Source organism: Heloderma suspectum, chromosome 2 (assembly GCF_057233095.1).
Source record: "Heloderma suspectum isolate Gila_16-S chromosome 2, 16-S_ref, whole genome shotgun sequence".
Taxonomy (NCBI): Eukaryota; Metazoa; Chordata; class Lepidosauria; order Squamata; family Helodermatidae; genus Heloderma; species Heloderma suspectum.
Genome location: NC_139459.1, coordinates 190,915,066 through 190,927,414, shown reverse-complemented (window position 1 = coordinate 190,927,414; position 12,349 = coordinate 190,915,066). Strand labels below are relative to the sequence as shown.

General features: G+C 47.3%; 1 protein-coding gene across 3 annotated transcripts; it reads left to right on the top strand.

Moving 5' to 3' along the window:
• Positions 1–868: 868 nt before the first annotated feature.
• On the top strand, positions 869–9,760 carry ZBTB39 (zinc finger and BTB domain containing 39). 3 transcript variants are annotated; one of them, XM_084836910.1, is made up of 3 exons: positions 964–1,038; positions 2,296–2,363; positions 2,782–9,754. In XM_084836910.1, exon 3 carries the CDS (start codon positions 2,899–2,901, stop codon positions 4,996–4,998), a length of 2,100 nt encoding a protein of 699 aa, XP_084693036.1. In that variant the 5' UTR covers positions 964–1,038; positions 2,296–2,363; positions 2,782–2,898; the 3' UTR covers positions 4,999–9,754. The 3 variants fall into 3 exon arrangements, with proteins under 3 accessions (XP_084693035.1, XP_084693036.1, XP_084693037.1); XM_084836909.1 differs by lacking the exon at positions 2,296–2,363 and having other exon boundaries at positions 869–1,038; positions 2,782–9,760; XM_084836911.1 differs by lacking the exon at positions 964–1,038 and having other exon boundaries at positions 2,344–2,368.
• Positions 9,761–12,349: the final 2,589 nt, after the last annotated feature.

Below are 12,349 nucleotides of genomic sequence, written 5' to 3'. Positions count from 1 at the left end.
CCCTGATTTCCATATGCACGTGATATATATTTTCGGTCCACCCACTGCATGTTTTGGGTGGCCTGCATCTCAGAAACATCAGGTGAGATGCAGCCCTTAACATCTGGGAAACGCGCTGTGTGTGTCATCGAAAGCGTGCATGTTTATGAAGTATCTCCGTACACTTCCTTCAGCATGGTTAAGTGGGTGGATTGGCATTCTGGTAAATGTGTATCTCAGTGAAGTGGGCACTGCAGTCATTCCTGTTGTGCTGGGCTGGACGCCTGATTTGCCCACCCCCAAATTAGTGGCTTGTTCTCTGCCACGCTGCTGCCCCCTTGTTCGCTTTCAGAACCAACCCACCGCCATCGCTCCTCCCCCAAGCAACCTTTTGACATCGGTCCGGTGAGCAGGAGTCCATTATCTGTGCCAGGGTTCAACCTGGAACTACACAAAGGCGCCCCTGAGCAGAAGCAGAGTGTCCTCACGCGCCGGGAACTGGGGTGGTGGGAGGGCTTCTTTATTACAGGGCTGGTGTCCCAGTCAAACCCTGAGCCCAGACAACACACCCGCCCGCCCCAAATTTAGCGCTGCTCGCGTCTCGCCCGCTGCCGCGCGTCGCCGGCGTCTCTGGCGGGTCCCCCCTGGCAGCGCCGCTTCCCCGCAGCGCGCGGCCCCTTCGTCCCCCGCCCCGCCTGCCAGCACCAGCAGCGGCCCTCCCCTCTCGCCCTCCCCGCCCCCCGCCGCCCCGCGCCGCCCCGCGCCGCCCCCCGCAGCCAGCCAGGCGGTTTCTGTCAGCCGCCAGCAGCTCCTCGCTTCCCGCGCGAATCCCCCGAAGCCGGGGCTGCTGCAGTGCCCCCTCCGGGGCTGGGGGCGGCGCTGGGCCCGGCCGTCTCGGGGCCGGATGAAGCCTCTTGGCCGGGGCCGGAGCAGCACCTCCTCGGCGAGGCCGGGCTGGCGGGTGGGTAGAGAGGGAGGGAGGGAGGGAGGCCGGGCCGGGGGAGCCGGAGCCCTTTGTGTGCGTGTGCGCGAGCGGGGATGGTGCCCGCAGCCTCCCGGGTAAGGGGCGACCCTCCCTTCCCCTTGAAGGAAAACGGCCCCGCCCCGCCCACACAGGGCTTCAGGCGTCGCCCCTGGCAGCGCAAGGGACCCCTCCCAATCGCACCTTCCCCCGTTCCCTCCAGCCCGCTTTTCCCCAGCCCCATTCACTCCACCCCGTCCTCGTCTCCCCTCCCCTCAACTCGCCCCAGGATCGCTATTCCCGTTGGGGTTGCGGGGAAGCCTGCACGCCGCTTCCCTCTGCGCCCCGAAATATCCCCCGGCCCTTTGTGCCCCGCTTCTGCAGCCTGGAGAGAGAGAAGCCCCTTCATCCCGCCGTCCCTTCTCCCGACCTCCTACGCCTTCCTACCGGACTTGCTCCCTTTCTTCTCTCCCCCCTCCCGCCAGCCCCCCATCCGACATCACCTTGCCTACGATATATCCCCTCCGCCCCCAAATCGCCTGCACTTTTAAGACTCGTTGGCCCGCTTTCTCTGCCTCAAAACTTTTTGTTTTGTTTCGCCACTCCCCTTCTCCCTCATCATCCCACCGTTGACTCTGGACCCCTCCTTGTCCCATCTCACCCCACACTCCAGACGAGGGATTCCCTCTGGCAAAATCCCCATTCATATCCAAGTTGACATTATTTCCACGCCTGTTTGCTTTACCAATAAAACCATGCTCTGGATTGACAAAGATCTTGTTCCGTTTACCTGTGTTCCATCCATTCCGTTAGTGCATGCTTCTCTCTGCAGTGATGTGGAATGTATTTTTTTAAAAATCACTTCTTTTGATTATTAAGCGATCTCCATCACATCATGTTCTTGCATGAAGAGTTGGTATAATGCCCACTTCTGTGTTGGTGTACAGCTTTTCTGTATTCTTTCATCCCACTGTGATGGCAAAGTCTGATTGCTCCCTAGTGTTTTTGAGTGCCAGATTCTTGAATCTGCTAAGATAACATGCTAAGATAACATCCGTGCCTACTGCCTTATTAACAGAATGTTAGGAAAGCACAAACGGGAAGTTAAAAATGAGCTCTGTGCTTCACATATTTATTTTATTATTGGTCAACTGGGTTAAAAGTTAAAACCCATCTGAAGGCTCAAAAACAAAGATGCAACAGGTTGCGTTTGAAGGAAGTGTGCAGAGAGGACTTCAGAGTCCTAGTTGCCTGTTATCAACTCAGTTTTCAGAATTTCAGCCCATCTGTTAAAAGAGATTAGTAGAACTTCACGCAGAGAATATACATCTTAAAAGGAGGTTTTTACTTTTCAGATAGTGTCATAAGAAGCGGAAAGAAAAAATAAACAGACAGGAATAATGGTTGAAAAGAACCTAGAAGGGTAAGGTATGAATTGGCAATCCCAGTTTTCTCATTCAGGGAAATGGACTCTGTATCTCTTATGCAGAGATGTGTGGTTAGCTGGTTCCAGAACTGTGAATAAGCAGAGGTAGAAAATGGTCTGGGAAGAAGTGTGCCATATTACATTATGGAGAATGCATTGGTTTAAAACATGGGAGGAAATTTGTTCCTGGCTTTCTGCTTTCTAGTATGTGCCATCCAAATACACACCTACTTTATGTGCAGAAAGAGCATTTACTCCAAAGCAGCCATGTTTTCTTGTTAAATAAATAATACCTATATTTATTTGGTTGTATACTAAAATCACATTTACCTGTCTTTCTGTTCACAAACTGTCCAAGGTTTTATGCACATCCAATAAGCACCTAAACTGTAACTTTGCATTTTCTTCTCTGTAGAGTCCCTCTTGCCCAGTGAGATTCAGAGACTGGCAGCACCCCCTCTGGTGAAGCTGAAGAACGTGCAAGTCTAAGCAAGAAGTGAGCAGGAGAAGGAACTTTCCGGAAGTTGCCAAGATGGGCATGAGGATCAAGTTGCACAGCACTGACCACCCCAATAACCTGCTGAAAGAACTTAACAAATGCAGGTTGTCAGAGACGATGTGTGATGTTACCATTGTGGTGGGTAGCCGTTCCTTCCCTGCACACAAAGCAGTGCTGGCGTGTGCAGCAGACTATTTCCAGAACCTTTTCCTCAGTACAGGACTGGATGCTGCCCGCACCTACGTGGTGGATTTCATTACTCCAGCCAACTTTGAAAAGATCCTGAGCTTTGTCTATACCTCGGAGCTCTTTACAGACCTGATCAATGTGGGTGTCATTTATGAGGTTGCTGAAAAGTTAGGGATGGATGACTTGCTGAAGGCCTGCCATTCCACCTTCCCAGACTTGGAAAACTCAGCCATCACTAAACAGCCCTCTGTCTCGGGTGAAAGCCGGCCAAGTGGTGCTTTGGCTGAGCCGAACCATTCTCTGGGTGAAATCCGAAACAGTGGAGAGCATTTGGGACCAGAGCGGAATTGCAATGTGCATGGTGAAGCAGCAGGAAGCTATAAAGAAGATTCTGCAAATGAAGCTGGTCATAATTTAATGCATCCGCAGACGCCCAAAACTGAAGAACAGGAGTTGCCTGCGCAGTTCACTGGTGCCATGAGTATTATGACACAGGCTAGTCTCAGCAACATCAGCATGGCTGTTCAAACGACTGTGAACTCTTGCCAGCCCTTTAAGATCCAGAGCAACGGGGATTACAGCAAAGGCAATTTTTTTGCCTCTGATGCCTCACTGGATATATCCACAGGCAGCAATTCCTGCCCGAGCAATAGTGACCACTCCAAAGACCAGGGCTTTGGGCAAATGGAGGAGCTGCAGCTTGAAGACCTGGGGGAAGAGGAACTACATTTTGAGGACCCCAGTGAGGAGCTAGGTGCTGCAGAGGAAGTGATTGAGCTGAGCGATGATAGTGAGGAGGAGCTATCCTTTGAGAATGACGACCGGGATAACAAGGCCATGCCTTGTCAAGTGTGCAAAAAGGTTTTAGAGCCCAACGTACAGCTGATCCGCCAGCATGCGAGGGATCATGTAGACCTCCTGACTGGCAACTGCAAGGTCTGTGAGACACACTTCCAAGACAGGAACTCCCGAGTCACTCATGTCCTGTCACACATTGGAATATTCCTCTTCTCCTGTGATATGTGTGAAACTAAGTTTTTCACCCAATGGCAGCTCAACCTCCACCGCCGAGAAGGGGTGTTTGACAACAACATTATCATCCACCCCAGTGACCCACTGATAGGGAAGGGCAGCTTGTTCAGCGGGGATCTGGCATGTTCTGCCTGTGGGAAATCACTGGCCAAAGATTTTCATGTAGTTCGGGAACACATCTTGGACCATGTGAACTTGAAAGGCCAAACGTGTGGTGTGTGTGACCAGCGGCACCTCAATCTCTGCAGCCTGATGTGGCACACACTTTCCCACTTGGGAATTTCTGTTTTTTCTTGCTCTATTTGCGCCAACAGTTTTGTGGACAGACATCTTCTGGAGAAGCACATGGCAGTCCACCAAAGCATGGAGGAAGCCCTCTTCCGGTGTCACTACTGTGGACAGGCTTTCAAGTTGGAAGCTGCTTACCGCTACCATGTCAGCCAGCACAAGTGTAGCTCCAGCTTGGACCTGGTCCGGCCCAGCTTTGGTGACCGACTCCACCAGCAAGCTCTACAGAAGAGGAAATTGACTGAGGAGTTCCTAAGTGAGGACATGGCTCTCCAAAACCAACCTGGGAACAGTAAGTACAGCTGCAAGGTGTGCGGAAAGAGGTTTGCTCACACCAGTGAATTCAATTACCACCGGAGGATCCACACGGGGGAGAAGCCCTATCAGTGCAAAGTGTGCCACAAGTTCTTCCGCGGGCGTTCCACCATCAAGTGCCACCTGAAAACACACTCTGGGGCCCTCATGTACAGGTGCACAGTTTGTGGACACTACAGCTCCACCCTTAACCTTATGAGCAAGCATATAGGTGTGCACAAAGGCAGCCTTCCGCCTGACTTCACCATTGAGCAAACTTTCATGTACATCATCCATTCCAAAGATACGGAGAAAAACACAGACAGCTGATACAGCAGTATTGGGGAAGTAAGCATTACCTGCAGTGGCGGTGAAACTTCCTTCAGTTAAAAAGAAATAACATAACTTTTAATGGTCAGGCATCATCAGCATTGTACTTTATATTTCCCTTTGCCTTGTTAGAGGGTTTCTTAAATCGCTGTCCCGTGAAAACAACAGCACGTTAGATCTGTTATTGTTCTCGAGAAACCTGTCGCGTTTACCTCCTGCTGAGTCCAAGGCTCATCATTTCAAATCTAGGAAGCAGAGTATTTTTTCCCCTCCATTGGACAGGTTTCCTCCCTCATGACTTTCCCCCTCCCCATCTCTAATCTGAGATAATGAAAATATTTATGCTGCTAAGATATATTGATGCTCCACATCAGTAGGGATAGTAGGGGAGAAAGTGGGAAGTAAAGTGAATGGCTTCTGTGCTGTTGTTGGGAGGATGTAAGTTAGAAAAACTTACAGTGCAATCCTAAGCATGCTTACTAAGAAGTAAGACTCACTTTATTTAATGGGACTTATTCCCTGCCTGGTAAGTGTGCTTAGGATTCTTAGCCTTAGCTTCTTGTCAGAGAAATTTGTATTTTCCTCCCATCAGGGTTGTCAACCTTTTTTTTTTAAAACCAGCCCTTGCTCCTGTCCCTTTAACAGCAGTGTGATCTGTAGACATTAGTGGATGATAGTACTATGAAAAGCTTCACCTGCTGATTTCTGTAGATCAGTATGATGTTAAAGGCACAAGAGCATGCTAGGCTTGGGTTTTTGGGTCAGTTGGCAACCCTGTCTTGCACCCAGCCTCAATTTGCTGTTTGCCCTTTCTCATGAAATAATTAGTCTGGTTTATAAAGGTCGAATTGGAGCAAGGATAACAAAATAAAAAGGGAACACACAAATGTGTGATGGGAGTGGAGGAGAGTTTTGCCAGATGTAAGTATTTTGGATTAATTTTCAGATTGGGTTGGGAGAGTGCCCTGAGAAAGAAATCAGCTTTGGTGTGGGTCATAAAAATTAACCATTTTAACAGTGTTGTTTAATTTCCATCACCCTCTTTCCAAAAAGAAACGTTTCTAGGGAATCAAAGAACAACGCGTGGCTTCCTTCCTTGCCCTCCTGCAATATTACCTTAATGCTGGTGAAGGGCTCTGCCATTCATATCATCTGTCCTGAACAATGAAGCAAGGGTCCAAAAGCTCAAGTTCTTGAAGGTGTCTGATGGAGCTGTGTGGACAGTGCTAAGAATCCTCCTTTTATGTTGCAATCGTATACACACATACTTGGGAGTACGTCCCTTTGAATTCAGTGGGCTTACTTCTGAGTAGATATGTATAGGACTGCACAGTTGTGTTTAAAAAAGATATTGTTGCCTTAAGGAAATGTCTCTAGAAGGAGGAATGAAAGTTTTAGGGCCTTTTCAAATGACCTTTTTTTGGGAGGGGGTATGCAATAAGTAGACAGTTCTTACACATTTGTTTGGAGGGCTTCAGATGTCTTCTCAAATTAGCACATTTATCGCAGGGATATCCCATTTTCTGGCACATAAATGCTATTATTTTGTTGCAGGGAAAATACAGTCCCTTCCTTCCCCCCTGCTAGCATATACATTGTAGTTGTTTTACAGGGAGTATGGTTGTGTGAGCATCAGAGGTGCCCATTAGGGTGAAGATGGATGTAACTTTTGTAGAGCAATGGGGCCAGTTTGAATGTGCCCTCAACACATTCAGTACAAATATACCTTTTTCTCTCTTAAGATTGAGCTCTGCCAAAAAAATCCCATCCATAATGTCCAGTTCTGCAAGTTTCCAGTGAAAGCCAGCTGTGGATGGCACCAACAGGCTAATGACCATTACACCACCAAGACACATGCAGCCCCAGCCCCAGAGCAGTTTGCAGATTTTCAGATATTTCCATTTTTTTTAAGGTAAAGGCTGAATATATAAACACATAAAACATTTGTGTGATGTTGACTTAAAAAAAGAAGTGGGCAGCCCACCTGAAGCATGGAGAATGGGGCAAGGCTAATGCCTAATTAGCCAGCATTTGGCTTGATAGAGTGTATGCCTGCTGTGCAAATTGCTGTGCTGAGAGGATTAACTTGCAGTGACTTATTCTTAAAGAGTATGTCTCTCTTAATCCTTGGATAGTGCCTGTGACATCACAAGCACCAAGCAAAGTTAACTTCCCCTAGCCTTGTTGCAGAGCAGTTTTGTAAACTTTAAAAATGATTTATTATCTTTTTTTTAAGTCTTCAGTAGTTGAGTGCCCCTCACAAAAAAGACGTGGGAAACAACAGCGAAGCAATCCCTTCTCCCTCTCTGGAGCAGCAAGGGGCTGCTTCTTAAGTTATTTCCCCCTCCAGCCTGAAACACACCTCCTCTTTAAAAAGAAGCAGCAGCTAATCAAGGCACATCTTGCCCTCTCCTTGTGCCACTGGCCTTTTACTGCAGGAAGGCAGGAGCATACTACTGGTACTGGTTTTGTACTGGCTAACTGGTACTGGCTAACATAAGGATGTGTTGGCAGAAAGTGCTTTGTGTGTGTGTGTCCTGAAAAGGCCCAGAGTATTTGCCCCCTGTGGCAATGAAAACTCAGCACTTGTGTGATTTACAGTGAAAGCTCTGCTGTCCCTCTGGGTGAGGATCAAGCTTCCCTCTTTTTGGGTGGTGGTGGTGAATCACTAAGGTGCTTGCTGGAGGGATGCAATTGAAGAGATCGCACAGAGATAGCTGATCATGACTCAGTTTGGATGACATGTGTGGCTTTGTCCTATGGAGTGTGCTTCACCTGCAAACAAGATTCTCCCTGAGTGCAGTTCTGTGAGATCCATGCAGGGGGGATAGATGATGGAGGTGAATGTTGATATATGTAGCAGCTGGCTTGAGAACTGCCCCTAGGAATAATGCTAACTACCTCATAAGGTGGAAACCCTGGAGTTTTAAAAGCCACTGTTGTGCACAAATAGACTCTCAGGCTTCCCTATATAAAAACACTGTTGTTAAAGGAAAACAGAAATTCATGTAATGTTGCTCTAGCCCTGACCTACGAAGGGGGGAGAATGAAAATCTGTACAGCCCCAGGAATCTCAGCTCTGACACTAGTTCTGGTAGGGCGGCCTTGGGCAGGTTTGCTTTGCCTCTCTGCTAACCGTACCTACCTCTAAGGATGTTGTGAAACTTAACTGTTTTGATGTGTGTCAAGGAGAAAAAGCACTTATTTATGTCTTGTTTTCATATCCAAGGTTAAAAAGAATGTTACTGTCTTCTCACATAGCTCTAGTGTGCAACAAATAGTCAGGCATATCTCTTTGTTCCTTTCCCTCTTGTGGTCTCAGGATAGCAAACACCAAACAAGATATGCTAAGGAATTGACTGAACTTATATGGCAGACTGGACTTATCCCCTGAACCTATATGGCAGACTGGACTTATAATATAATTAATGCTGGCAGCATTCTTTGTAAAGATCTAAGAACCGCCTTGGGATGTAACCACTACTAGTACTGCTGTTGCTCTTAAATGAATGGCAGGGCCAGGGCTACCCGAATCTAGACCTGGAGGGCTTGAGCAGGAAGCTGGAGCCTAAAGTGCAGCACGCCAAAGGTCCTGCTGTTGACTAAAGGCAGCCAGGCTCTTAGTAGTTACACAAGGCCTGGCCAGTCAAGAAGCTCCATGCTACCTATCAATTGCCGGGGATGATCTGTATGCCCCATTTCCCCTGCTGTGCCTGAAGAGACCTCTGAGGCCTTCGCATGCATAGCTCCAGGTGAGTCTCCTGGTTCAAGTTCTGGAGTGCCAGACAATTAATCGTTTACGTATCTCCAACATTTAACCCAGTGCTGGATGGAACTGTGTTTCCCAAGTGCTGGAGAAGGAGCTGTATTGGAGTAAGAACTCTTTCCTCATCCTCAACTCAAATTTCTAGACCTGCTTTCCTCTGGTTCCCCAGTGCCAAACCTGTCCTCCTGGTACACAAGGCAAATATGGCCAGCTACAGAAACTTCTTTTTTGAAAGCATTCTGCAACAGAGGAGTAGTGAATAATTGGGTTTAGTAGTTTAGAGTATTGGGAGCCAGAAAACTGGGGCCTTTCGGGTTCTGAACCTCTGCCTCAGAGGGGAACTTTGGTCAAGTAATGTCACCCGCCTGCCTCAAACACACGCACCCACTCACCCTAAATCTCTAAGAATGGAGGTGAGTGGGAGAAATATCTAAAAATACCTACCTCGCGAGGGAAAAGATGTGAGGTGTAGTAAATGTCTGTAAAGTGCTTTGGAACCCTTAGGCTTGTAGAAAGACAAAGTATTGTAATTAAATAGCTTCGCTGTGTTCGACATGCTGCCATTTGTGAAGAATCTCTCCCTGCCATTAACACCACTGCAGGGGTGGGTTCAGGCATGGAACAGGAATTCCAGTCTAATGCAGAACACTGACATTTAAAAAAAAAAATGTTTTGGAGACCAGTGCTTTGTATGCTTTTTTTCTAAACTCAGAACAATGCCCTCTTCCTCCTTTTCCTCCAAAGATCCAGATGTCTTGAAAGACAACAAAACAAAAACAGAGCATCGTGATGGCTGTCTAACCTTTTGGTTAAGTTAATTGTAGGTACTGACCTCCTGGTTATTTAAGTGTTTACTATCTATTTGCTGTAAAGTTTGTATATTTTGTAAAACTTTTCTCCTCCTTCAAAGAAAAAAAAAGGTAGATGTCTAAAATCGTTGTACATCGGATTCTTTTATACTCCATTGTTTGGCACAAAAGTGTGTTTTTTATTTAGAATAATAAAATGAAAAATTCAAAGAGCTTGGTGCAGTGCTGTTTTTTGAGTTCTTCACACATTGTGGTAGACCAGGCTTCCACAACCTGGTGCCCTCTGGATGTGTTGGACTGCACCTCCCATCAACCCCAGCCAATGGCCATGCTGACTGGGAATGATGGGAGTTGCAGTCCAACACATCCAGAGGGCACTAGGTTGGGAAAGGCTGTGGCAGACTCTTAACAGGATGCTTTATTTCAGACCATATGTTAGGGAAGGAAAGAAACAGCCTTCATGCCAAGCACTGGGGAAGAGGGCAGCTGTGAGAGTATCTGAGGCAATTTCTTCTGCAGAGCCCAGTGCGACATGACAAAGAAGATTCCTGTCCTGGGTGCATGCCAGAGGAAGACTTGGGGGAGTGCTGTAGCCTTGTCTGACTTTGTTCTCAGGTTTGGGAAAGGCAGCCTCTCTCTCATGCTATTTTTGCAAAAACAGCATAATGAGAGACTGATCCTTGCCTGAGTTTTCTGTTTGTCCCAGAAGATTTAGGGAAAGCAGTGTGTTAGTGGCAGCCACAAATAGCAGCTGGCTATTAAGCCAAGCCAAAATTGATAGACTTGTTATATTTCAGCCACCATAAGGGGCACTGTTTGGGGTTTTCCCTGCTCAGGAACCAATGAGTCATTTCTGATCAAGAATGGTTTGGCTTACTTTGCTTGTCTTGTTATCAGTTGGATAGATATGATTTCCTGAACATCCTCTGGCCATACTGTTTGCAAATTAAATGTTCATAGATAAAGTATTATTGCAAAAGTTAGTGTCTTTTAAGCTTCCTTCCTTGGATTCTATCCAAGTTTTTTTAAAATTCAGAAATTTAAACTTAAAAATATTTCCTAAGCCCTGGATAAGTGTCCTGTTTTCCTTAAAAAAAAAAAAAAGTGATTTGTTAGCTTCATGTCAGTTCTAGTAAACTTCTCTCCTTTAACACCCCATTCATATTGTTCAGAGATTAAACTTGGCCTGGATCTATATCCTATCAGAATTCTTGTTTTTGATATAGGTCAAAGTACTGAGGAAGTGCTGAAAACATTTTGCTCATGTACCACATTGACCTCTAGGAACATGCTCATTACTGTAGCCACCAAACCCTCAGAACACATGATGAGGGATCTCAAAACCACACGGTCCTGTTCATGCCATATTGCTATGGAGATTCACTATTTTGGCATGTGACAGCCACAAAAACTTTTGAGTTCGCGTGTTTTGTTTTTTTTTGGCATGTGTTGGCTCCCTGTCCATGGTCCTGTGTACACCTACCATCATGTGTGAGAATTCAGCTTTTGACATGCCATTGCAAATAGGCTTTCCAAGCTTCTGAGGTCATGCAAAACCTTGAATCCTTCAATCTGTGAATAGGCCCTAGGTTCCACTAGGCCAGAGCCCTGGTCAACAGAGTTAGCAAGGGCTCCTGCTTGATTCAGGAACAGGAACTGCAATACCCCACTCCCTGTCCAGCTCAAGAACTTAGTCATTTCTTTTTCTATCGAAGAGATCCATGGAGTTTACTCCAGACTGTTTGGCAAGATGTAGTTCCTAGAAAAGGAGTGGGCAACTCCTGCCACTCCCTCAAAGGCTGCATTCCATTGGAGGGAATTTGCCGGGGGCTGCATATTAGCAGTAGGCAAGAGTTAGAGCGATCCCATATGCTCTCTAAAGGTCAACCCCACCCCACACAGTTTCTCTTGTGTTTCTCTCTGATGAGAGAAAGAGAGGAAGAAACGGATGACCTTAAAAGAGAGGGAGGGACTGTTTCTCAGTGGTAGTGCACCTGCTTTGCATTCCAGAGGTCCCAGGTTCAATCCTCATCATCTCCAGGTAGGGCTAGGAAACAATCCTGCCTGAAACCCTGGAGAGTTGCTGCCAGCCGGTGTCGGCAGCATTGGGCTAGATGGACTCAGTATAAGGCAGCTTCCTATGTTCCTAGAGCAAGAGCATGGGATGGTGAAGATCTTAAACTTCCCCCCTCTCATCCCCCCCATCTGTCCACACAGATAACATGTTCTCTCCACCCACCCAATCTATTCACACATACTCAGTGCACTTCTCTCACAGTTCCCACAACACTCTCACACACATTCGGACAGGAATGTCTTTTGAAAGCAGAGATCCATCTGCATCCGTGTGTTCAAAGTGCTCCTTCCTGCGCAGGTGGAGAGGGGCTGCCTGCTCCCCACCCAGGCAGGGAAGGCATTTTGAAAGCACGAATCTGGCCAGCTCTGCACTTCCAAAATGGTCTTCTCTTCCTGCTCAGGCAGTGAGAGGGCCACCCCTCTCCCCACCTGGGCAAGGACAGCATTTGATATGGGGCCAGAGATGCCATGGGATGCCGTATGCCTGGCAGAGATGCCGTGGGCCGAATTCAGCCTGTGAATTGCCCATCTCTGTTCTAGAATCTAAAATATTGGATGAAGTTGTGATAGTACAGAGACAGAAAAGCAGATCCTACATGGGCTGGCCTGACTCTCCCACTTTTTAATCAAGCCGCCCCCTTAACAGATGCAGCAGGAGGGCTTACATCATCCGAAACACTTATGACAAAATGGAAAGAAG